This window comes from Gekko japonicus, unplaced genomic scaffold, assembly GCF_001447785.1.
Source record: "Gekko japonicus isolate JY-2015 unplaced genomic scaffold, Gekko_japonicus_V1.1 scaffold4267, whole genome shotgun sequence".
NCBI lineage: Eukaryota > Metazoa > Chordata > Lepidosauria > Squamata > Gekkonidae > Gekko > Gekko japonicus.
Window position 1 is genome coordinate 66,539 of NW_015172679.1, and position 26,275 is coordinate 92,813.

The 26,275-nt window shown below is 47.9% G+C and overlaps 1 protein-coding gene across 2 annotated transcripts; it reads left to right on the top strand.

The window, feature by feature from the left end:
• Positions 1-1,640: 1,640 nt before the first annotated feature.
• Positions 1,641-21,316, top strand: LOC107119298 (pleckstrin homology domain-containing family A member 3-like). 2 transcript variants are annotated; one of them, XM_015421764.1, is made up of 8 exons: positions 1,641-1,715; positions 2,795-2,911; positions 4,653-4,808; positions 9,854-9,990; positions 14,917-15,084; positions 16,688-16,731; positions 19,808-19,956; positions 20,943-21,316. In XM_015421764.1, exons 1-8 carry the CDS (start codon positions 1,676-1,678, stop codon positions 21,002-21,004), a joined length of 873 nt encoding a protein of 290 aa, XP_015277250.1. In that variant the 5' UTR covers positions 1,641-1,675; the 3' UTR covers positions 21,005-21,316. The 2 variants fall into 2 exon arrangements, with proteins under 2 accessions (XP_015277250.1, XP_015277251.1); XM_015421765.1 differs by having other exon boundaries at positions 14,920-15,084.
• The last annotated feature ends 4,959 nt before the right edge of the window (positions 21,317-26,275 follow it).

Sequence of the window (26,275 nt, forward strand, 5' to 3'; positions counted from 1 at the left end):
ACTGTTAAGAAACAACATTATCTAACATGCTTTAAGATTTGAGATGACATGGCTCTTGCCAGCTTGCCTAAAGGATTATTCGGCCTGAGCTGCTCAAAAGCATTTAAAATGGATTCAGTCTTGCTACCTTGCCCATCACAGTCAACTGGTTTTCTGCCTCAAAAAAATGATGCAAACATTATAGAAACACCTCAAGAAAATCAAATAGAAAGAAAGCTAGCACGGACAGCAGACTGTCAGACTAGGTCCTGGGACAACCTCTGCCTTAGAAGCTTGGTGAGTGATCTTGGGCCCATCACAATCTCTCAGCTTCACTTCTCTCACAAGTATGTTGTTGTGAGGATAAAGTGGAGCCAGGGAGCTGCTTTGGGTCCCCACGAGGGAGAAAAGTGGGATATAAATTGTAGTGTATCAAGTCCTGACAAGTCCAGACATGTCCAGGGACAACCGTCGAGCTTCGCTCCGAAAGACAATGGACTATGCGGATCCTAGCCCCCTCCAATCAGGGGGCTGGGTTCCTGGCCAAGAAGCCAATGGGACTCTCAGCCACTGTAAATAACCTATTGGGAAGTGGCGGGGGGGTGTTTTGGGTAGCGGTTTCTGGGGAAATATAAACCGGCCTGCGAGCCGGCCAAAGTTATCTTGTTCCTGATTGAATAAAGTATGCTTAGCTGAAATCACTCTCTGTCTGCGTACTTTTCAAAATAATAAACAGAGCTTCAACAACAAACAGAACTCTGTTCCAGAACAGCTATACGCCCTTGGCCTAGGTGCACATGAAAGCTTATACCCAGAATTAAACTTTGTTGGTCTTAAAGAGGCCACTGGACTCAAACTTTGCTCTATTGCTTCAGACCAACCTGGCTACCCACCTGAATCTAGCCCCATTAAGTCACCCATGTTTTCTCGGAGGTAAGTTCCTCTGACTTTCATGAGATTCATTCCCAAATAAGAGTGTGGACTCCGTTTTGGATCACAAGTAAAATATAGTTCAGTGCATAGAGCTTGATTTGTTCACAGTGATGCCTTTCTTAATCTTGCTTAGACCACGTCTCAAGTTTACATCTGCCTTTGAAATGGCAACTTCTCTTCCTTTCAATTAGGAATGGGTTCGGGAGCTACTCAGGCCACTTGTATATTATGCAATGTACTGCAGTTCTTTGCCTAAGTGAGTCCCAGTGGGCCTTACAAGAATACGTGCATAGGATCGCACTGCAAGTTTACCTAAGCCTCAGATTCTAGCGCAGCTCTACTGCGCTCTCGGCAAAATTTAGCCAATTACAACCACGCCTCCTTAACCGTAGCCTGGGACTCAAGGGGATTAAACTACGCCGGCTCCCAAGACCAAGTAACCAACGGGTATCAAAACTACATTACCCATAAACGCGCGAAAGAGCGAAGGCGATAACCCGATTGGATTCCTGGGCTGCCTTTCTCGGAGCTCTTTGGCTTTGTTCCCTCAACTAAATCCTTGACCAATTCCCATTCTGATTGGTCCCTTCTTTGGTTTGTCCCCCCGCCCAGCCACCCTAGCGTCCAATTGCCTGTTTTCCCTTTGGCCTCACTCGCCCCGGACCCGCCTCCATCCTGTTGTGTGATTGGTCCAACCTTACCGGCGCAGAGCCGTAATTGGCTAAACTCGGCACACCGGCGATGTCAGTAAGCCGTGCTGGTGATGGAGGGAGCGCTGTTGAAATGGACCAACTACCTTTCAGGTGAGTGTAGGTCCTCAAGTGGGTCCGATTTCGCCCTGTTGTCTTCCCGTTACCTGGTAGTGCAGGCCTTTAGGGCTCAAAAAAACCTTTCCCGTATCCTAGCAACATAGCTGTTCCATAGGTAGGGACTGGTCTCCTTCCTTCCACCCACATTCCTAAATCCCCCTAGATATTTTCTTTTTCCTTGCAAGATCTGTCCTCAAGTCTTTCTCAAAAGGAAAAGTCACATTCTCTCCTCTTCCCCCCCCCCCCAGATAACCAGATAGTGGTTATTGTTCTATTGCTTTCATGATTAGATAAGGGCATTTATTTATTTTAAATTATTTCTTGGAGTCTTCTGTGTTAATGAAGCTGAATGCTATATAGATAGATAGATTGAAAGCTCCAAATATAAAACAAAATAGGCATGAAGGAGAAGAGCAGTGGAGTTAAAAACAGCGACTTAGAAATTGCTGGGTTGTGGGGGGGAGTTAAGCACGGGGATTATGCATGTTGATCTGGGCAAGTAAATAAAGTTTACACCTGGTAACTGAAGCTTAGTAAACTAGGCACCAAGAAAGCCACTGCAGTTAGAATGTTCTGGCACTGAGGTGCCACCACAGAGAAGTCCTTTCTTTTTTGTTGCCACTTGCTTTACCTCGGAATAGACACAAGGCCCTGATGCCAATTTTAACTGAGGGGCAGGTTTGTGTAGGAGTAAGCAGTCTTTCAAGTGTCCTGATCCTAGCCTATTTGGAGTCTTATAGGTAAGAACTATGCCATTAAAGTGGAAATGTGGGAAGCAGGATACATTTGTATACATTCAAAGGAAGGGTCACTTTTAGGGATTTTTTTTGTTAACCAAGCCATGTGTGCTGACCTCTCAGGCCTCCTAGGCTCAATGCGAACTAGCAACTTTTAGGGATCTGAGCCCAAACAAAAAGCCTCTCTGGATGTGTTCCTTGATCTATGCATGGAGGCTCAGTTGATTATTCTTTTCACAGAGGGACTACTTGGCTTACTATAGGCAAGCCTGGCAAACACAGGCCAATAGATGTTTGGATATATTAGTCTCTCTCTTTCTCTCTCTCTCGCCTCAGGTTGGCAGCCACGATACTTTGTGCTGGAGAATGGCATCCTTTCGTATTACGACTCGCAGGATGATGTGGGCAAAGGAAGCAAAGGCAGCATCAAGATGGCTGTGTGTGAGATCAAAGGTAGGCTGAGTTAATGTTGGGGGAGGGGACTCACTCTGTATCCGCTGCAAAGGTCTGCAACTTTGGCATTGAGAGAGCTGGGCTACTTCAGAATTCAGAGTGAGAAATCAACAAAAGAGAGAGTTTTGCTTAACTGAAATTGTACCATTTAATATTATTGGTAATTGACATGTTGTTGCATAATCCATAAAGCTTCCACAGCCCAAACACTGGTTGTTGTGAGCTCTTTATCAGGATGTAGCACACACAAGGTCTTGCAATACACTGAAGCACCCTGCACAATTGTTTTAGCATGCTAGCAGAAATCTGTGCACAATGAGTTCTGGGGTTACTGGTAACTGTTCACCTTTATCAATTTTCTTTTCTGCAAAAAGTCTCAAAGAGACTACCTAGATGTTACAAACTGCACAAGTTTGCCATCAGGATTTGCAACTATACAGTAGCTGTGTCCCAGTGGTAACATACAAGTAAACATGCTGAAGGGTCCGGTTTGGATTGGGACCGCTGCATGGGTGAAAGAGGAATTCCTGCCTTCTCCCTGTACTGCTTTCAGTGACAGAAACAGCCTAGGGGCTGTTACTTTCTCTGTGGGGAGCTGACTCTAGCTTCCAGCAAAGCAATTAATGACACACACCCCCAACAGCCCATGGGCTATTTCAGTCACCGAAAACAGTGCAGGGGAGAAGGCAGGAATTCCTCCTTTTCTCTGTGCAGTGGTTCTGATCCAAATTAGGCTTCCACTCCATGTTTACACACAAGTTGCCACAGTATAGCAGCAAGTCTCCCAGACAAACTTGTGCAGTTTGTAAAGTCTATTTAGGCTCTAAGAACCTTTTATTTGCATACAAATATTTGCCTGCCATTCTGTTCAAATACCAATTACTCTAGCACCCCACCCTTGTACATACTTGGGCTTAAAGACTTCCTTTTCTTCCTTTAATAGCCATCTTCAGTTCTATTTGTCTGTAGAGCCATCAGTTGCAGACCTCCTGGTCTACAGACATTTGGGTATGTGGAAGACAGGCCCAAGAAGACTGATTTGTTTTTGAGTCTCAGATTCTACAGGCTCCTCCATTCTAGTACATGCTCCCTCTGCAGCAGTTTTACTCTGCTTCTTCCCCAGCTTCAGGTGTCACCTGCTCCCTTTCCATGTAAGGCCTGGGCTGTACATTGATAGAAATGGGCTGATCTATTGATATGGGAACCGTCAGTGATTGTATCCCCAGAATCTTTTGGGTAGTGCTGAATCTGGCGTACTCTTGGCTGCCCCCAATTCATCCGAAGCATATATTCCAAGTTGCTCACCTCTTGTGGGTTAGTTACTCTTTAGCCTTCCCAGTACTTTCAAAATCAGACTAAAGCAAAAGTGGGCACCTAGTTCTGCCTCTGGGTGTTGTCATTAGGGTTGCCAATCTCCAGGTGGCACCTGGAGATCTCCCAACCAAGGTCAGGAGGAAATGGCTGCTTTGCAGGGTTGACTGTATGGTATCATGCCCTGCTGTGGTCCCTTCCCCCCCTCTCAAGCTCCACCCTCAAAATCTCCAGGTATTTCCCAACTCAGAGCTGGCAACCCCAATTATCATTGACCTGATAGAGACTTCACGTGGTGGTAGTTAACACAAATTGCAAAGGTGTGTGTACTCACAATCTTGTGTACTCAGAATATAGGGTAACAGAGTCACTGACATTTTAGCTTTCACTGTCTGTTTTGGTGTTTCTGATTTTTCCCCCCTTCATGTAGTGCACACTACTGACCCCACCCGTATGGAACTGGTCATCCCCGGTGAACAGTACTTCTACCTGAAGGCAGGAGGGGCTGCTGAAAGACAGAAATGGTTGGTGGCCCTGGGCAGCTCCAAGGCCTGCCTTGGGGACAGCAGAAGTCAAAAAGAGAAAGGTTGGTTCTTTAGAAATGCGTCAGCTGCGTTGAGGGAGCTTAAAATAACAGGGATTGTGTGTAGAGATTAGGGAGGGTGTTGGCAGAGATAGACACAAATGAAGTGAGGATTATCATCCTGATAAACTGAGATTAGGCTGAATACCTCTCTTCCTTGGCCAACCTCTGTGAGCCTGTTCAGTTGTTTGTATTGTGTTTTGGAGATAACTTGGAGATAATTTTCAACATAATTTGAGTCTGAGTTTCCTATGTTTCATCCTTGGCTGATTCAGTGAGAAGAAGGAGTGAAACTGGATTGTACACTTGCTCTCTCTCTAGAAATAATGTGGATTTCCTTCTTTTTTTAAAAAAAAAATATGGATATCCAAGGAGATAGCCATGTTCCAAAAGAATGAGAGATAGCCTAGCTATTCACGTGCAATTCATACATGGCTGAAATTCTCCACCGATGTATGAAAATGTCCTCGGTGTAAGCCATTAAACAGGCTCAATCTGTTGGTTAGCTGTGTGATCTGCAGCAGGCCCAGGGCTATTTTTGGGCAGGAACGCACAGGAACGGAGTTCCGGCTGGCTTCAGAGTTGGCCACACCCACTACAGCCAAAATCTGTACGTGCGTGGCTACAGAGGGAAGGCCTGGAGAGCGACACCCCCCCCCCAGTGACTCCAAGGCGGATGGGCCGGGGGGGGGGGGGGGTGGAGGTATCCCAAGCCAGAGCTGACAATCTTACAAAGGGCACTGCAGGGAGGGTAAGAGTGGGTGGTTTCACCTCTAGCAAGGAATGGCCTAATATGCTAATGAGCTGTGCTGTCAGGGTGTGGCCTAATATGCTAATGAGTTTCTGCTGTTGGGTGTGGCCTATTATGCTAATGAGTTCCTGCTGGGCTTTTTCTACAAAAAAAGCCCTGGGCAAAGCTATTCTGGTTGCAAAGTGGTGATACATTCTTTGCAGGGATCTTCAGTGCTAGCGTGGGCATACAGACCCAAGTTCCTGGGGGTCACTTCATTGTGTTTACCAGAGAAAAAGTTTTGTCTTAATCTTGCGATTCTGTGCTGTTGTGTTTTAACTCATTCTCCCTTAATTGGTTACTGTCTAATTCCCTCTTAGCCCTTCTTTTGTCACTCCGTGCCACAGAGCGCCTCTCTACACTCCATATTGCGCTTTCTGTCTGCACCCCCATCTGTTACCTGCCTTGGTTTCCCCCCCTTTGTATTTTTGCTCTGTTTCTGTTCCCCCTTCTGTACTTCATTTTGCTGACCTTGACAGCAGTCCTTCACATAGGTGTCACACGTCCAGCAATTCACATTGGCACATTCTTCAGTCCTGAATAGGGCTGCCAAGTGGGGGTGGGGAAACCCCCGCTTTGGAAGCCCGATTTCCGCCAGGGCGGAATCGGGCCCTGGGGGGAACTCCGCCCCCGAAGCCCGGGCGGGGGCGCCGGGGGGGGCGCCGCACGACGTAGGGCACATTGGGGGCGTGGCCCAGATCGTCGGGGGGGGGAACCATATGCTTCCCCCCCCCAACGATCTGGGCCATGCCCCCAACATGCCCTATGTCGTGCGTCTCTTCCTGTGACGTTCTGGCGGTGCACGCATCCCTCGGCAGCTCCCGGACAGAAGGAACGCTCCCCTGCCAGTGAGTCATGCCGACTTAGCAACCCTAGTCCTGAAGTATGGCTCGTTGTTAACAAAGGCTGGAAAAATAGTAATCAGTTCCACCACGGGGGCCAGGCAGGGGATAGAGAGAAAGATCAGTGCATCAGAGGATGTAGTGATGGCCACAGGAATAAACAACTTTAAAAAGGGATTCGATAGATTCAGTCTATCAGTGACTACTAGCTGTGGTGACTGAGGGGAACCTCTATGTTCAGAGGCACTAAACCTCTGGATCCCAGGTCCTAAGGGGAAGGTCTTGGCCTCTATATCCTGTTGCTGTTCCTCCAGAGGAACTGGTTGGCCACGGTGTGAGACATGAGTGGATGCTGGACTAGATGGACCACTGGTCTGATCTATCAGGGCTCTCCTTATGATGTAATGAAATGGATTTTCCTCTACCCTCATACTGCTTTGAGAGGGCTGGGGGGAAACCTTAGAGGTCCTCGCAGCGATTCAGCATTGCAGCTGGCACTGAGAATTCGCCACAGAGGGTCACAATAAGGCAGCCTCATGTTGTGGTGTTGTGTTTAAGTTAATATAATTCCCTAGATAACATTTGCTTTTATTTGGTAGCTGGCTAAAGGCCTGACTGGTATAACAGGTGGGGGGAGGGAGGGCAAGCCTTTTCTCAACCCCCTCCCCTTCCCTGCATATATTTTTCTGCTTCTCATCCAGTGGGGATGAATGCCATCCATATGTGGGAAAGTGAAGGTGTGTACACCCTCAAGGCAGTGGCTAAACCTGCCCTAGTACATTACCAGATCCTGGCATGGAAGGCAGGTTTTGCCCCCTCTCAGCTGTGCCCCAGATGGCAGCTCATTTTCTTAGTCTCCTAAAACACTTCAAAGGCATTGCTGAGGATGAAGCCTGGTCCCCTCTGCACAGCTTGGCCCTAGTTTCTGTTGCTTGGTCATCCCAGGATGTGATGGAATGTTGAGGAGTGGCTGGAATATTGAGGGATGCTATGCTATGCAGAACTTCTATGAAGTTTTGATGTTTATTCTGAAGAGTTCTGTGTTTGGCAAAACCTGGAAAGAAAAAGAGAAACTGAAAAAACTAGAGGAGTACTGAAAAACTGGACTGTTGCTCCTGAGCCAGTTCTTTTTTGGCCCCACCAGACTGGGTAGATCTAGGGCTTGTTTGCACAAGGATATCCGGGCTTGTTAAGGGTGCTATTATCTTGAATCAACAATGTCTATTTACCAAGCCAGAAACCCCTGGGTGTTTTAAGCCCCACCCCTTGGATCATTTTCTTAGTTCAGTTCAGCTCACTCTGCAGTAACTGGAGTCAGTCTTAGCTGTTATGATGCTTACAGACTAGTCTAATGCAGAATACTGAAATATGCCACTTTCTTCTTGACCCTGCAAGGGTTCATATTTATTCAGCTTGGTTACATGTATTTATTATTTACTTTGTTCTCTTCACCTGCATTTTATCTTCCCCACAACGCTGTAAGGTAGCTAGGGATGAGGAAGTGTGACTGGCCCAAGGTCACCCAGCAGGCTTCCAAGGCAGACTGGGGGTTTAAACTTGGGTCTCTCCAATTCTAGTCCTACATGGATGGGAGCTGTGGCACAGCCTTACTTAAACACAAATTCTACTAGGGTAGTGTCATGATCTGTGTAGGTCTGGGAGAAAGGCCTAGAGGCCTGTGTGGGCGTGGAGAGCAGACAGCCTACAACCCCCACAATGCTTAGCAACAGTTGTAGCCAATCAGTGTACAGAGGTTGGGTGAGGAAATGGAACTTAAGCTTTGAGGGCTGAAAAACTGTGTTCTTTCTCTTCTGCGGTCTTGTCTCACAGAGCTAAACTGAGGGGACAGTCTGGTCTGAGGAAAAGATCCCTCACTTGGGACAGAGTGAGTACAGGCAGGAGGTCTGGAATAAGAGGGCTGTGGGCCTGGAAATAGTAACTAGTTAAGCAAAATAGGTAGTCACATTAGATTTGATTATTTTGCCTTTAAACACTGTTATATATTTTAAGCACCTTGTCTTGTTTTCAATGCCCCATTACTGTGTTAATAAACCCTTTGTTTTATGTTCTCTGCCTGGTCATCACGGCTTAAAAGGGGCATTTTGGTTGGGCTTGGGAGGGTACTCTGAGCCTTTCCAAGGGACCCTAAGTCCAGAGTGGTGGCAGACGAGGGTGGTGACCCACGGGGGGGTCATGACAGGTAGTGGAAGGAGATGACAGTGGAGTGGTAGAATGAATGACAGGCTATGGATAGGAGGTCCAGCTTTGAATGGTTCTTTGCGAGGGGGGGGGATCCATGCTAATAGGAAAGTTAGCACAGCAGGAAGAAAGCTTCTATATCTCCCCTCCCCCATTTTCTGTTTGCTTTCTTTGCTGGTGTTCTACTTGCAAGGAGGTTTAGTCAACGAGAATGTTCCAAAAACATGATCCTCCTGCTGCCATTGGAAATGACGCAGTCCGTATTCTCCCACCTTAGGTCTCTGCCTTTTCGTTCCTCTGCAGGTGTGTTGGGGGGGGGGCTTTTTCTGTGGCCATAATAAACAAAAGCGGGAGTTGTCACCTCTTAAAATTGTTTCATTTATTTATGTTTAACTTGTGCTGCAACAAATCTGTTACTCTTTAAGGTATGATAGGACTCCTTTTTGAGTCTTGTTGCATGCACGCATAGACCATCCCCAAACCCACAACCTTTGCTGATGCCCTTTGAGTTCCTTCTCCTGAGATCAGGGCTCAAGAGGCTGCTGTTGCTATTTACTGTCCCATGCCATATTGCAAGCACGCTGAGCAACTGTTCTGTGATTTACTTGCACCCTGACATACGCTCATTGCTTCCTTCTTACCTTTTGGAGACAGATGAAGATGGGTAGCCGTGTTAGTCTGTCTTGTAGCAGTAGAAAAAAGCAGGAGTCTGGCAACACCTTAAAGACTAACAGAATTTGTGGCCACGCGTGAGCTTTTGTGAGTCACTGCAGTGACTCACAAAAGCTCATACCTTGCCACAAATTTTGTTAGTCTTTAAGGTGCTACTGGACTCTTGCTCTTTTCTTACCTTTTGTCTTTTGTTGTTCTTAATAAATAAAAATGTTTGGTCTAAATCATCTTGTAATTATATGTAATGTGTTTTATAGTAGCTGTTTGTACGTTTGGCTTAAGGCCTCAGGTCAGTGAAGCTAATCAATGAAAGGAAAGGTTCTTCACAAACAGCCAAATGTGTCCTGGAAAGATGCTGGGAGGGAAGAAGCCCGTCTCTGGCTGTTGTGAGATTTGGAAAGTTGACGGAGTCCAGGATTTTGGCCTTCAAATATAGATGTAAAGATGCCCAGCACTGGAAAGGGCACCCAGTTGCTCCACAAGCAGCCCCTAAAAGGGCACTGGCAGTATTTGCATAAATCCATGTGTGCGTGTGTCTTCTTCAGATCTGGACCTAAGCCATGAGTCCTTGGGGAGGAAGCTGTCTGAACTGCGGCTGTACTGTGATGTGCTGACGCAGCAGGTCCTGGCTGTGCAGGAGGCAACACATCCCCAAGACAACGGCTCTCCGCTTGACATTCAGGTGGGGACATCTCTTGAGCTTGTGTGTTTGGACTGTTCCACGCTCTAGTTCCGTGCAGCATGGCAAGAAGGCATACCTTGTATCGTTTTTGAGCAAAAGGCGATCTTTGTCTTATCGGGGTGCCAAAGTAGCAGAGAACGGCAGTTGGTGAGGAGACTCCCGGAGCGGCCTGTGCCTGTCGTCTCCTCCCAGACTGTGCAGATGCTGCCATGGCCAGGGTCCAAAGTGGGCTTCTGAGATGCTGCATCTGGATCCTACCATCCACCTGGTAGGGGCAGCTTGGGAGGAAGGTGGCTTGGGGCAGGAAGACGAAGCATCCCAGCCTGGAGGAAGTCCGAGGGCAAATGCCCCATTGTTATTGCAGTGCAGGGTATTAACGGGTCGGAGTCCAGTGCATAATCCTAATGTCTAACAGTTGTATTCAGAGAGGTTTCTGGAGTGTCGGAGGCAGTGATAGACGAGCAGCCTCTATGTTGCAGCTATGTGACTCTGTTGCAGCCCAAATACCCAAGAGTCCTGGCTGCACCTGAAGGATTAATGAATGTAGCTCTTATGACCTAAAGCCGATTTGTTTGTTTGTTTAATTTGTATCCTGCCTTCCCTGCCAAGGCAGGCTTAGGGCAGCTTACAGAATATATATACATACATACATATATACATGCATACATACATATATATATAGACACTGAGATATGTTAAAACTGAAAATTTAAAATCAAAACACAACATATATATGTATTTGTTTAATTACTTATTTACATTGTTTATAGTCCACCTTTCTCACAGGGACTCAAGGCGTGTTACAGATAGTGAATCAGTGCAGTCGGATTTTAGAATCGAAGCACCAGAAAGAACTACAGCATAACATAAGTACACACGAGCAATGTTCCCTCTAAACTGTGGAGTCTTGTGAGCAAAAATTCTACTGTGTGAACTACTGGCATTAAAGTTGTGAGCTATAAATACTAATTATAAATGGCCCAATACAATTTCTGACCCACTTTGCTGAAGTTTACCAGCCATTTACGGTGACCCACCAGAGCTCAACAAACCTCCTTTTTGTGTTGCCTGGTCCAGACTATAAGGGGGGGGGGTACACAGCTGATGGGCAGTGTTCCCTCTAAGCTGAGTTAGTGTGAGCTAGCTCACAGTTTTTTAGCCTCCAGCTCACACGTTTTTTGCCTTAGCTCAGGAAGGATGGCTCCAGAGCAAATGAATTTATGCAGCAGCCAAATTGCTCACTCACAACTTCAATGCCAGTAGCTCACAAAGTAGAATTTTTGCTCACAAGACTCCACAGCTTCAAGGGAGCATTGCATGAGACCTTAAGCAGTATAGAAAGTACATAAATAGGATCCTACTTGTGATAAGTTATACACAGCATTTGTTATTAATAATAATAATAACGACTTTTATATCACTCACCCCACAGAGCAGGCTCAGAATGGTGTACAACATTTTACATCAAAGCATAAAAACAATCCATTAATCTAAATATCCAGATAAAATACAGAAATCTTAAAACAATAGGTGGTATATACAAAAACATAAAATCTATATGGCGTCACAGTACAATTTTAACCCCCGATGGCAGGGGAGAGGCAGCTAATTGCCAAGCCATTGCTGTCCACTCTGGGGTCAGGAAGCAATTTTTCTCTGTGCCAGTTTGGCCAGGGATCCTGGAGGTTTTTTGTCATTTTCTGAGTATGGAACAGGGGTTCTTGGGGGGGGGGGAGGGATTTGTGAATATCCTGCATTGTGAGGGGTCGTGGGGGGGGGGGGGAGGTATTTGTGACTATCCTGCATTGTGCAGGGGGTTGGACTAGATGATCCTGGAGGTCCCTTCCAACTCTATGCTTGGCGGAACATCTCTGCCTTACAGGCCCTGCAGAACAGTAACCAGTCCCACAGGGCCCTGGTATCATTTGGCAGAGAGTCCCACCAAGCCGGAGCCAGGGCTGAGAAGGCCCTGGCTCTGGTTGAGGACAGCCGGATGCTTTTTGAGCCAGGGACTTCCAGCAGATGTTGTTCTCCTGAACGCAGTGCTCTCCGGGGGAACATACCAAGTATAGACCACAATCCCAATTATTCATCCAGATAAGCTTGTGAACCATTTTGTATAGTGCAACCCGATTAACCTGCGCAAAAAAGCCCTCTTGAATAGTTCAGGTTTGCAGATGGCCAGGGGAGTGGGAGCTTTCTTGACCTCCTTGGGCAGGCTGTTCCACAAGACGGGAGCCACCATGGAGAAAGCCCATGCACAGGCAGTTGTTGATGTTGCCCATTTGCAGGTTAACACCTGCAGAAGTCCAGATCAGATAAGAGGCAGGAATACTTTGGTTGCTGGGGTGGAAAACCCACAAGATACTTCCCCTCCCACAAACATAACATGAGGCACTATCCACCAGGAAGTTCTGTGCAATTCTGGTTTAAGAAGAAGAAGAAGAGAAGAGATTGTATTTATACCCCGCCCTTCACTCGGAGTGTCAGAGTGGCTTACACGCTCTTTTCTCTTCGCCTCCCCACAACAGACACCCTGTGAGGTAGGCGGGGCTGAGAGAGCTCTGAGAGAACTATCCTTGAGAGAACAGCTCTGACAGAACTATAGCTTGCTCAAGGTCATCTAGCAGCTGCAAGTGGAGGAGTGGGGAATCAAACCCGGTTCTCCCAGATTAGAGTCCACATACTTAACCGCTACACCAAACCACTACATCAAATCAAGCCAATGGACAGTTCTCATTCATTTAGGGGGGGGGGGGCTTGTACATCTCCCCCTGCTGCCCCCCCAGTAGCACCCAAAATTTGATGTCTTGCCATTTCTGAAGAGGAGCAATCACAGAGTTGGGGGCAACCACAAATCTGACAGCCCACCACATGGAAGGTTCTCCCCATCACCACCGCCACCAAATCACCCTTGAGAGCTGAATGCCCTACATGGAGGCAGGGTGCCCCACATAATGGTCCCAGCAGGTATATGGTTCCGGATTATTTGCACCAATTGATCCAAGCCCTTAAACTTGGTGGGGGATGTGCTAAAAACCTGATCTGGTTATTAGGCGGTTCTGTCTTCCTTTTCTCATTGGGTTTTGCTTGGGGGGGGAAGCATTCAGTAAATATCAAAAGACTGGTGATGAGTTGGATTGGCACAGGAGGGTGGGCTGTAGCAGCAAAAGCATGTTTTTGAGCAGAAGGGCAGGAACAATGATTCAGTTCTCATGGCAATGTTGGAAAAGTACCATAAGCCAGTGGGCTGCCACTGATTTGACTATTAGAATAAGTTAGCACCCTTGGTTCTCACAGTAGCAGCTCTGGGGCTCAGCCCTGTGCCTTCCCCAGGGGCATAAGTGGAGGAGGGGAATTGTTTGTCAGTATTGCGGCTGTGATCCTGTAGTCCCAACTTCCTTTAACCATACCCATTTATCTGTGTCCCCACCCAGACCTGGAGGCAATGACAACATCAGTAGCCCTCACATTACTGGAACAGGGTATTGAGGTGTAATGGTTAGCGTGTCAGACTGTGATCTTGGGAGATCCAGGTTCAAGTATCCACACTGCAATGAAGTCTGCTGGGTGACCCTGAGCCAGTCTTTATCTAGGCCCAACCTACCTCGCAGGATTGTTGTGAGGATCACACGGAGAAAAGGAGAACGGTATACACTGCCTTGAGCTCCTTGACGAAAGGGCAGGATAAAAATGTACTCGAGAGAGAGAGAAGAGAACACATCGGTCTCTCTGCTTTAATTCATTTATACCCTGCTTCTCCCCCCCCCCCCCGACCCAGAGGGCCTTACATCATTCTCTGCTCCTCCATTTTATCCTCACGACAACCCTGTGAGGTAGGTTAGGCTGAAAGAATGTGTCTAGCCCTAGGTCACCCAATAAGCTTCCATGGCAGAGCGAGGATTCCAACCCAGATCCTAGTCTGACACTGGTTGCAGAATGTTTGCACCAAATGATCCAAGCCCTTTAAGCTTGGTGGGAGGAGGTGATAAAAACCTGATCGCCTGAAGAAAGATCTTCCAGAACAGCATCCACTGGGTTCCACTCGTAGACTTGGCCAGAGTTGCTGTGTTCCCAGGGCATGGAGCGCAGCAGCTCTTGGGGATGTGGGTGGCAGTCACTATATGTCTGAACTACCACTGAGCTTCATGCCTGTGTCAGTTCGGCTGGCCTCCTTCACAGCTGCTGCTGGCTTGCCTCAAAACCCTGATTGCATGGAGGATTTCAGCTGTGGCATCTAATCCCTAACAGTTGCTTGGGAGTGGGATCGGCATGAGATAGGACTGGGGTTTAGCAGACAGAGCTGAGCCTGCTGGCGTTCCTGCCTCCCATTCTAGCAGAACATAGAGTATGCTTTTGACCGATGGAGTTTGTGCTCCAGAATGGAGGGGGTGGCGGGAGGGAGCCAGCAGCCCCGCAGCCTGTTCCTGCCTGCCTCGCTGTGGTTAAGTAATCAGAAACCTTATGTTTGCACCCGCCCGCCCACCTTTCCTCCAAGTGGGATTCTTCACCAACCTGGGTAAAAATCCTGGGTGAGCAAGGACCCTCGCAAGCCTTAGCTGTGGTGTTGGCCCTGCTATCCCTCTTAAGTGCAGTTAATTCAGGAGGCCAGAATTCACCCTGAAAAGAAGCTGAGTGCCTGCTCTCTGAAGAGATCCCTGAAGTTAGGTCTTGGGACCAGTTCCAAGATGGCCTTTCTTCCTTAATTTTTGCATGCAGAGTCATATCTCTGAAAGCGCCTTTAACTGGATCCTGAGGAGCTAACAGATGCATGGGAATGCGAGCAGCACTGTTTCAGCAACCAAAAGTTTGGATTGGTCCTTGGGTCAAGGCTCTTTAAGTCTGGCTCCCTCCAGAACTGTGGTTCTGAGGATCAGAATAACCATGCAGGCTCTTACCCACTTTCTTTATGCTTGGCTCCCCCAGAAGATGAATGAAGCGTCATCCTTATTGCGGGCTACCTGCAGCCAGTTCATCTGCACACTAGAAGAATGCATGAAATTTGCCAACACCCGCTTGGCTCCTGAACTCTACCATCCTTCGGTCCCCCAACCTTCTGATTTCGTGGGCACCAAACTCCCACATTCCCATCGGGTATGTTTTTGTTTCTTCGTTAGTTTGTTCGTGCACAAAATATAAAAAGGGTGGACCATAAAAATCCAAAAACGCATTAACCGGTACTGAAATTCCAACAAGGCTGTACCTTTTCTCATATGACAGCCTCTTTGGGTATTTTGAAGAGTGTGAATGTGTCTCTCCTGCGTCCTTTTTCAGGCTAAAGACGCACAATAACTTCTCATTCCAGACGTCTGACCCTCTTGGATGCAATCCCCTGAATCTGTTCCAAGTTTGTCTGCATTTGTCTTAATGCAACTGGACACAGCATTCTAAATGTGTTCTGTCTAGTGTGGAGTGGAGCAGAGCTGGTAGTTGTTATGGTAGCATAGTATGTTTTTGGGAATTCATGCTAAAATTCCAGTCATCTGTCAGTTGCATACGTTACAGCGTAGGATGAAACAATAAGGAAACTTTTTTTTAAAAAAGAGATTAAACTTAGATTTTTTTAAAAAGGAGATTGCAACACAGAATTAAGTAGAAGGGCAGGAGCGGGGACACTGCCCAATGAACTAAAAGCCCAGGACAACACAAATGTTTCCACCTGGGCTGTATCCATACACTATCATTGCACCATAGCAATCATTTGCAATCAGACTGGCTCGTCCGCACAGGAGAATCCAGCTGCTAATGACTGTCGTAGTACAATATCCAGTGATGTGTGAATTCAGGCAGTTCGGTGCCAGGTGAGGAGAAGGAATTCCCTGATCTAGTTGAAGTAACAAAAAAGACCCTGGGTTGGATCTAGACTGAAAGCCAGACTAGTTGTTCACTTTTTAAAAAGAGTTGGTTCCAGATTCCATGCAGCTGCACAGCAACTGCAGGGAATGTCTATTAAAAAATAAAACAGAACCCACAGGGGGAGGAAGAGCTCCTGCTTTTACCCCCTTGCTGTTTCCGCATGCCCAAACATGGCTGCAAGGGAGTTATTTCCCCATTTTTGCTGGTCCGTATGGAGTATTCTGTGCATGTGGAGCAGCCAAAATGAGGAAAGAACTCCCAGCACAGGAAAATGACTTGGGGGGGGGGAGGCAGGAGGCATCCCCCCCCCCCCCATGGTGGCATTCCAAGCCTAAATAGGCTCTGCTTTATTTTTAATAGCCTTTCCCGGCAGTTATTTTGTAGGTCTTTTAAAAAGCAGTTGTCTAGTTTGGCTCCAGCTCGGCCATTTCCACTGGTTGTCCCTTCCTGCTGCAGAGTCCCCCTCATCTCATTCCTCAGGGTGCCCCCAAGAGCAGCATTTTGTGTAGGTCAGTGGTGGGGAGGCAACAGAGGCTTTATTCTGCCATTGGAAGGATCCAGTCTGGGTCCAACCCCCCTGTCTCTGGGATTCAGCCACCTTTCCTGTGATGACGCACAGAACAGGGCCTCTGAAACAGATCTTAACCATCAGGCGGGTTCATATGGGAGCAGGCAGTCGTTCGAGTTAAAAATGGTATTTCTCGTTTTTTCCAATGTGTGTTGGGCCTGGAGCAATGACTTAATCCACATGTGTGATTGTGAAAGCAGCAAAGAGAGAAGGCATAAATAAAGGATGCTACCTGATGAATGTGTCCTCGTTCTCTTGTTTATTCCCTCCCAGGTAAGGCGTTCTATGAGCCACACAGGTGTAGTCTCCTCAGACAGGTAAGCAGCCGGGGAGGGAGGAGAGAAGCTGGATGAGACTTCCTGTGGCATTTTTTAGAATGATTTCTTTAAGCGTCGAAACCGATGTGGGGAGGGGGATCAGTTTCAGGAAGCAGCATTGGGGAGGGGGTGTGGTACGTCCCCGTCCCCCCACGGGTAAATAACTAGTGTTGCCAAGTTGAGTTCTCCTGGACTTACAGCCGATTGCCATGCTACAGAAATCTATTCCCCTAGGGCAAGCGACAGCTTTGGAGGGTGGACTCTATGGTGTCGCATCCTTGCTGAGCCCCTTCCCCTCGCCACACTGCCAGGCACTGCCCCCAAATCTCCAGGAATTTCCCAAACAGGACTTGGCTGCAGCCCTACAAATAAAATTTAGGGTGAACGATTTAGGCCGGGGCCCGGGGACATGGCATGGAGGTAAGATATAAATAAGCACCCTTGCTCTCTGCACCACTTTCCTGTCCCCCTCTGGGCTGGTGCTTTGACTTCTCAGGCAAAACTGAAGCGATTCCCGATGCAATCCTAAGCAGAGTTCTACCCTTCTAAACCCATCAACATCAGTGGAAGAGGAGAACTCTGCTTCGGTTTGCACTATCAGTCCTGGATTGTATCTTGTTTGACCCTTGCTGCCAATAGTCTGATTGCCCCCCATTCTAAATCGGTAGAAAACTTGTTGTTTGGTGTAGTGGTTAAGAGTGGCGGACTCTAATCTGAGAGAACCGGGGTTTGATTCCTCACTCTTCCTCCACATGCAGCCAGCTGGGTGATCTTGGGTCAGTCACAGCTCTGTCAGAGCAGTTTCTGTCAGAGCTCCTTCAGCCCCACCTACCTCACAGGGTGTCTGTTGTGGGGAGGGGAAGGGAAGGGAGATTGTAAGAGGCTCTGAGACTCCGAGTGATGCAGTCCTCCTTTGAATTCCGATTTCTGTTTTGCCAGGCTAAGGGCAGGGTCATTTGCATTTTTTAAAATTCTGCACTGAGGTTTGACTGAAATGTGGTGCAACAATTAGATGAATTCTGCGCCATGTATAGTTTATGCAAGTTAAACATATATTTGATGTAATGATATTCTGCTTCTCTTAGCTGGAAGGGGCAAGGAGTGATGTGAAGCACCCCCTGATCACTGGAAAACATCACTGAGCTACCTTTGGCTTCTGAGTTGGGGGGGGGGGCTTTGCCACACACTTCCAAGCTATCTTTACAACCCGAAGAGCTGGAAATTTGTTTGTGCGTCTCTTTAAAAAAAACCCACAGAAACTTGAGATTCACAGCTGAATTTTGCTACCACATTGTGTAGGGTTTCTCCCCCCCCCTCCACCTGGGCATATTTTGTGGAACCTGACTCAAAGTACTCTTGAGGCCAGAACTTTACATTGTGTTCGGAATCTGTGCTTTGATCTTGCAATATGTAGTTTAATAAACTTAAAAAGCAGCCCAATAGGGGAGTCAGGTCAGGGCAAGTGGAATAGGGATCAGTCAGTGAGCCAGTTTGGTGTAGTGGTTAAGTGCACGGACTCTAATCTGGGAGAACCGGGTTTGATTCACCACTTGCAGCTGCTGGATGACCTTGGGCAAGCCACAGTTCTTACAGGAGCTGTCCTTGAAGGGGCAGTTCTTGAAAGAGCTCTCTCAGCCCCACCTACCTCACAGGGTGTCTGTTGTGGGGAGGGAAAGGGAAAGGAGTTTGTAAACCGCTCTGAGACGCTGAGTGAAGGGCGGGGTATAAATCCAGTCTCTTCTTCTTCTTCATGGTAGAATTGGGATTTGAACTCCAGTCTCCTAAGTCTTGATCCAATATTCTGACTGTTATACAGTAGATGTAAATACTATGTTTCATACCTAAATAACTTGCTGATGGATTGAGCTAATAGTTTCTTTAAGCAGTCACTTCTTGACCTTTTGCCTTTCCAGAAGCAAAAAAGGAGAGAGAGTCCCAGATTGAAATCTGCTCTTTAGGAAGGTTATGATGATGATCACTTGGCGAGGGCACTGGATACTGAAACAGGCTAAGAGGCTAAAGTTCCCATCCTGCCATGACTTCTAGTTGAGCTGGTACTGTAAGGCTAAGACACTGTGCTGGAAAATCTCACTTTCAAACTTTTGCTGTGCCACAGGTTTACATAGGTGGCCTTAAGAGCAAATCATGATTTCTCATCCTCAAAACCCAGCCACCAGCCGTATGGGTATAGTATAGTCCTACCTTGTAGGGGTGATGTAGGAATTATTGAGCTGATATAGCAGAAGGACCAAGAATACTCTAAAACAGCTACAGAAATACTACATCCCAAACCTGAAGTCACATAATACCCACAGAAGCCACACAATAGTTTTTATTAGAACCTTTCAAATGACACAGGCGTTTGAGCTTTCCAGAACTCTTCACCAGGCAGGATATTTAAAGAGGGGGAAGTATGGGATGTTTCAGTTCATGATCTTAAGGCCTTGCCTTTCCAGCATCCTTGTGTGAAATGCTGAGCCAGGTCATGGCCAATTTGAAACGGTGCTTGTTGTCAGCTGCCCCCCTTGGGCTTCTGGGGGAAAAGAGACCAAAGATGGAGGCATCCCACTGCAAGTACAAAACCCAGCAGTCGACTGCTGGAACACCCAAGTCCCCCAGATGGCTGAGAGCTGTGGGGAAACGTGGTAATCAACGGATCACCAAGACTGAAGATAAACTTTAGGCAGTATACGAAGCACAGAGTCCATGGGAGCCAAATTGGGCAGAATTCCCTTGTGCCGTGGGTGCATTTGCCTTTATTTCTCCCACTTTTCTTCCCAGTTGGGACTCAGAGTGGCTTAGGAGATATCATTCTCCCCTCCTCCATTCCTTCACATCACCTTGTGAGGTAGGCCAGGCTGAGAGTTTTTGATGGGCCCAGGGTCCCCCAGCAAGCTTCCATAGTGGATGTGGGGATTCAAACCCAGGTCTCCCAGGATCCTAGTCCAGCACTGTATCCACTATGCCATGCTGACTTCCGTAAGAACATTTCCCCCCCAGGTTCTTTCCCTCCCTTGACAAATCCTCCTCTTTGTCCTCCACTTCCATGTTGTTCTTTCTTGCCTCCCCTTTGCAGAGCTCCGGAGCCGGCTCGGATCCCTCCCAGGGGCACCGTGACAGTTCTGCGCAACCTGGAGGAGATGGTGATGCTCCGCTCGCAGCAGTGGGGGCAGCAGAACTGCTGGTCAGAAAGCCCCACCGGCACCATCGTTGAAGAAGCAGCTGGTAGGGGATGCCAAGAGTCAACGGTGTGAGGTCTCATGGGAGGGGAAGCGTGGCCAGTAGGGAGGGCTGCTGGCTCACCCCCGTTCTCTCTGTCCAGTGGGAAGTCCGTGGGAGGGGCCCTTCTGTGGGCCTCACGCCTGGAGGTTTAGCTAGTTAGCTTGCGTGTTTCCTTTCAGTCCCATTTGGGGGCCCCAAGGCAGCTCCACAACAGGTTTGAAATATTTTAAAACAGTGTAAAATATTTCAAAACAGCAAGAGGGGGGTGCAATAAAAACACAGTAGGAAAAAAAGGTGTGTGCCCTGGCTCTGAGCCAGCATGACAGGCAGCGGCTCAATATGATGAACTTCCCCCCCCCCTTCTGCCTGCCTACCTGCCTGCAAGGGCCTGCCTGCGACAAGACTCAAAAGGGATTGTGAAGTGGGGAGCTGCTGCTGGGGATGTAGTGCTGGTGGTGAAGTAGTTCCCCATCCCCCCCCCCCAGATCCTTTTGCCAATGCAAACACCCCACCTTTTATCTAGAATTGTTTAGATCATGGGGGGTGTGGGGTGTGGAATAGGACGCTGTAATGAAAAGGATTAGAGAGTTGTGTGCCTTTTGGAAAGACATGACCAAAGCCGTTTTGACAGAGAACGTGCCAGGGACTGGGAAGGTTTGGAAAGAGGACAGTTAGAGGACCATATTTGTGTAGGTGCTCCCCAAAAAACCTGCTGCAGTTTGGAAGCCAAGGCACAGGAAAAACCTCCATGTGGATCCCACGAGCAACAATTTACTTTTCAAACCGTATGTCCGTCTCCAGCCTTTCTGTCCTTGGCTGTGATGTCGGTGTGCTACTCGTCCTTGATCCTGGGCAGCTTTGTATGGTTAGATTTCCTATTTTTGTGGAGCGTGGCCTACCTTGGAGGCAGGCTATTGAAAGGAGCTGTGAAGAACCCCCTGCTTCAAACCGGAAACTGCTAATTGGCTTCTTCTTCCTTTCCACCGCAGATGCCCCATCACCAACACAAGACTCTCAAGCGGATTCAGCCGGCAGAGACCGGCGAGTGTAACCTGGACTCTGGTGCCGCTTCAGCAGTTTCTGGACCGTTTGGAGCCATCACTGCTAGCTAGCTAGCTAGAACAGTTGGCCCCAGGTTCCTTCCTCTAGTTTAGGACCAGCCTGGGCCCGACGGGGCGTGTGGCCTGTGAGGCTGGCAGGCGTGATGGGCAGGGAGTAGGTGCCAAGATCCGTTCCATTCCTCTGTCTTGTGGTTGCCGAGCGTTCTCAGCTGCCAGGTCTGTTGTTGGGCATCTCCAGGCAATCCCCCCGGCAAGAAGGGTTGGATGGAGGCAGGAGGTTAGGGTAGCGGCTGAAGCCTGTGTTGGATGGGATGGCAGAGGAGAGGTGGCCTGGGGGGGGGGGAGCACTGGATGCTCAGAAGGGAGCTTCCAGCCAAGTTGGCCGGTGAGCCTGCCGTGGCCGTCCGGCATCCTTGGGCTTTCGTCAGTCATTCTTTTCAGTCACCATTTGAGCTGAAGACTGGGCGGCTCGTGGTCGGGGGGGTACCTTCAGGGCACCTCCTCAGGCTAAGATCCATAACAGAGTCCAGTCTTAGCACTGCTGTCCTCCTTGCTGATTTGGGAGGTGCTTTACTAACCTGACGACCGGAAGGCCCAGTTCTTCAGACAGGAAGTTGCTCTAGTTGTATTCTCCAACAAGGATGGCCTCCCTGTGTACGTGCTTCCTTCTTCTGAAAGCTCATCTTCTCTCCTACAGCTCCGCCCCCCAGCCCAATCTGCTTTGTTACGGAGGTTGTGGTGCGGGACATAGAGTGCCTGCTACACTGTCCCTGCCTTCTATTCAGCCCTATGCCGAGGCAGTGCATAGCCAGTGCTTGATTTAGAAAGAGACACCTCTTGGGACATCTGACCTGCACAACAACATTTGGCTCCTCCCACCTGCACAGCACAGAGGGCAGGGGGATCGAACCCCACCCCAGATACGAAATAACTCCCCTCTCCCGACTCCTTCAGGTTTGTGTGACTTTTTGTGTCTCGTGGCACCGTCTTTTTTTTTTTTTTTCTACAGCAGCATGGCGGGATCTCGAGCGGTTGTGTGTGTGTGTCTCTCTCTCTCTGGAGCCCATTCATGCAGAGAGATCTCTGCCAAAGATCAGACTCTAATTTTGAATGAAGACTCTAATTTTGAAACAAACACGGCGTCACGACTATATGTTGGCGTCTCTCTTGGGGGGGGGGGAGAGATGGTACCGTCGGGACTTTCAGGGAGAAGCAGAGGCCAAAACAAAGCAGCCATCTGATTTGAGGCTGCCTGGAACAGCTGTTGCGTGTGAGGTGATCAACAGCTCCTTGCCTGCTGCTCAGAAGCACCCCGTGCATGCACACCTGTGTAACGTCCTTGCCTGCAGTCACCAACAGGGGCTTGTGCTTTCCTAAACCGCCACTAAAGGTAACACAGAACCAGGACACAGGTGACTCATAATGGCAACGACGTAGCAGGAAGCAGCCGGAGCTATTTCTGGCTCTCCTCTCACACTGTGCTTTCGTGCCTCTCCTGCGTGGCTTGCATTTAATTTCTTTATTGGGTACTTTAAATAATTGAGTGTGCAAGCGCTGGGCTTTTACAGCAGCTCAAGCTGTTGGCAGTTTTCTGAGCAAAGGCAAGACCACTGCTGCTGCCGCCGCCACCACCACCACCCAAAACAAAGCATGACACACATTCCTTTCCCTTGGGCATCGAGGAAGGGCGAGATTGGAGGGCTGGCACTCCGCTCCAAACACATTAGCACTCACAACAAAACACCACGGGCGGTCCTGCAATACTTAAAAGGGCATGCAGTGGGGGGATGTACATGTCAAACCAGCTGAAATGGGGGAAGCCCTGTTACTGGAGCGCCGCAGAAATCAAGTGTGCCTTGCTAAATGTGGGTGCAAAAACCCTAAACAGAATTCAACAGCAGAAGAAAGGTTTTTCCTTTTAAAACGATAGGTTTTAGAATTCTATTCAGTAACAGTGGAAGAGTGAGAAGAATGGAAAAAATTAACAGGAAGAATCTAGAACACAGTTTATCAAATGAATACAGGCAAACGTAGACTCTACTTTGGTTGCCAGAAATCAAGAAGAGGATGCCAGATAGATGGGGAAAGTAGATTTATGCTTTCTCTCTGTGTGTAAAGTGCCATCAAGTCTCAGCTGACTTATGACAACCCCAGCCAAGGGGCTTTCAAGGCAAGAGAGAAGTAGAGGTGGTTGTTCATTGCCTTCCTCTGTAGAGTCTTCCTTGGTGGTCTACCTTCCAAGTACTGACCCTGCTTCGCTTCTGAGATCTGATGCTTTGTACTATCTTTCAAACAACTTTTCAGTTTTCCAGACTTTAAGCCAAGTTTTAATATTCAGATTTTCAGTGGGCTTCCAATTCTTTCCTATAAGGAGAAACTCTAACCCTAACCCCACTTTTCTCTACCTGAAGGAGTCTCAGAGCAGCTTACAATTGCCTTCCCTTCCTCCCCCCACAACAGACACTCTGTGAAGTAGGTGGGGCTGAGACAGCTCTGAGAGAACTGTGACTGACCCAAGGTCACCCAGCTGGCTTCATGTGGAGGAGGAGTGGGGAATCAAACCCAGTTCTTCAGATTAGAGTCCGCCACTTTTAACCACTACACCACACTGGTTCTCTTAGCTGCCAAAGTTATTTAAGTGCTCATTTTTCACGAAAATTGTGACTAAAACCTAAAATAATGTCTTTGGGAGATATTGCAAGTCTAAGATCCAACATAGATGAATTTTGTTAATTACAATATCCCAGAATTTGTGTTTTATTTTTATTATTAGGATAATTTCTGTTCCACCTTTCGCTAAAATTATACCCTGGTGGCTCATGTTAAAGTACCAAATGCAGTCATAAATACAGAAATACATATTTTAAAAGGGACTAAAACCAGGAATGTTGCAGCCTGGTAGTCCAGCCTAGCTTGATCTTGTCAGAGCTTGGAGGCTATGCATGGTCAGCTATGGTTAGTATTAGGACAGGAGTCCACCAAGGAAGACTGGGACTTCTATGCAGAGGAAGGCAATGGCAAGCCACCCTTGCTCACAATTATTATTAAAACCAGGAAACAGGATTTCTGTTAGGGTTGTCAGCTCTGGGTTGGAAAATACCTGGAGACTTTGGGGGTGGATCCAGGAGAGGGCGGGGTTTGGGGAGGGGAGGGGCCTCAGCATAGTACAGTGCCATGGAGTCCACCCTTCAAAGCAGCCATTTTCTCCAGGGGAGCTGATCTCTGTCAGCTGGAGATCAGTTGTAAAAGCGGGGGATCGCCAGGCCCCACCTGGAGGCTGGCAACCCTCATTTCTGCTCAAAGGTGCTTTTGAGTAGAAAGACTGATGGGGAAAGGTCTTCAGTAAGAGGGCTAAATGCAATTCCCGGGGAAGAGTTCCGAAGTCAAGCTGGGAAGACTTTTGTGTGGATCTTAACTAACCATGCCAGTTGCAGTGTGGGTTTCCATAGCCTTGCTCCCTCAGATGGTCACTGAACACATATATGGGTGGAGGTTTTGGACTGCAACCATTTGGGCTTTAGAGGTCAAACAAGCGTTTTGCGTTAGGCCAGCAGCAAATTGAGAACCGATCTGGTAGGTACAAGATTGAGGTTACACACGGGGAATTCAATGCCCTCCAGACCAGGCAGTACCTGTATTCCCGTATCCGCTTCATCCCCCACCCACAGCACTTCCATGTTTTCCAGATTAAGTTTGTTCAACCTCATCCACTCTTTTGCTGCCTCTAAGCACTGCTTCAGTACTGCCAGGACCTCTCTGAAGTTAGGTGGAAAGGACAGGCAGAGTTGCCATCATCGCTACGTGGGTGACACTTTTCCTGCAGGCTTCCAGGTGATCTCTTCCAGCATGTATGTGTGAGGCAGGATGGGGGACAAGATGGAGCCTCGAGGGACCCCACAGGCCAGTAGCCAGGGAGCAGGACCACAGTGCCTCAGCATCAACCTCTGAGACTTTCCCTTCAAGAGAGGCCAGAACTACATCATTATTCCCACCAAGATGATGTCCTACTAGATGATCCAGAAGGATACCACGGTTGATGGTACCAAATGCCCGAAAAGCCCTGGAGAAGCAGCAGGGATGCACTCCCAACAGTCGACCACTATGGGACCATCTGTTGGTGTGACCAAGGTGGCTTCTGTGCCATGACAAGGACAGAAGCCAGATTGATTGATGTGAATCTTGATAACAGGTCTCATCCAGAAATACCTGAATGCTGAGAAGCCAGTACCTTACTTAGGAATAGCAAATAATATATCTAGCAGGGCTTCAAGGTTTAATCTCTAATCAAATAAGCTCTACTTGGATGATCAGTGGGGGGAAGCTGTAGTTGGTGGAGCTGAGAGTTAAAGATATACTTGAAGACTGGTCTGTAGTTTTTTAGGCTATTTTTGAAATTTTGGTCAAAGTTATTCACAATACATTAGTCCAGTAATTCTATACAACAAAAAAGCAAAGCAGATTGGTATCTTTACTCCATATTTGGAGGGAAGGGCGGGTGTGCTTTTCCTACTGAGTTCTTGATGGCAAAGTTGAACTAGGAAGTTCCTGCATCCAAGCTCAGTCTTCTTAGCGCTATTTGTTTAAAACATTTATAGGGTACTTAAAAAGAGACCAGTTAAACTGGATCATCCCACCTAACAATGAGGTGGGTTTTGGCTAGGTTACTTCCTTCTGTATCTTGGAAAGGTATGTATGCTGTGGCTCTGGTAATATGCAGATTTGTTTCTTCTCGATAGATCAGTTACTTAAGTTAAAAGGTAGGACTTTATCAACAAAAAAAACCTGGGTTTGATTCCCCACTCCTCCACATACAGCCAGCTGGGTGACCTTGGATCAGTCACAATTCTCCCAGAGCTGTTCTCTCAAGAGCAGTCCTCGAAAGAGCTCTCTCAGCCCCACCTACCTCACGGCATCTATTGTGGGTAGAGGAAAGGAAGGTGATTGTAAGCTGTGCTGAGACTCCTTCGGTTAGTGAAGTTGTTGTTCAGTCGCACAGTCGAGTCCGACTCTTTGCGACCCCATGGACCAGATCACTCCAGGCCAGATCAGTGAAGGGCGGGATATAAAACCAACTTGAAGAATGGGGATTGCATAGTTTGCTACTAACATCTTCCATTGATTTCACTGGGACATCTACTTCTGAGGGTGAAACAAGACATGCCATTGCATATCCTCAAATGACCTTTGATCACACATACCTCATGCTATACATGTAATACATGGGCTGTTGAACCCCACTGGTTTCAATGGATCTTGCTCCC

Excerpts from the sequence above, each read along its gene's own strand:
- LOC107119298 (XM_015421764.1), top strand. The coding sequence starts at position 1,676 with ATGGAGGGAGCGCTGTTGAAATGGACCAACTACCTTTCAG. Across the intron at positions 2,912-4,652 it reads GGCTGTGTGTGAGATCAAAG|TGCACACTACTGACCCCACC; the intron begins GTAGGCTGAGTT and ends CCCTTCATGTAG. Across the intron at positions 4,809-9,853 it reads CAGAAGTCAAAAAGAGAAAG|ATCTGGACCTAAGCCATGAG; the intron begins GTTGGTTCTTTA and ends TGTCTTCTTCAG.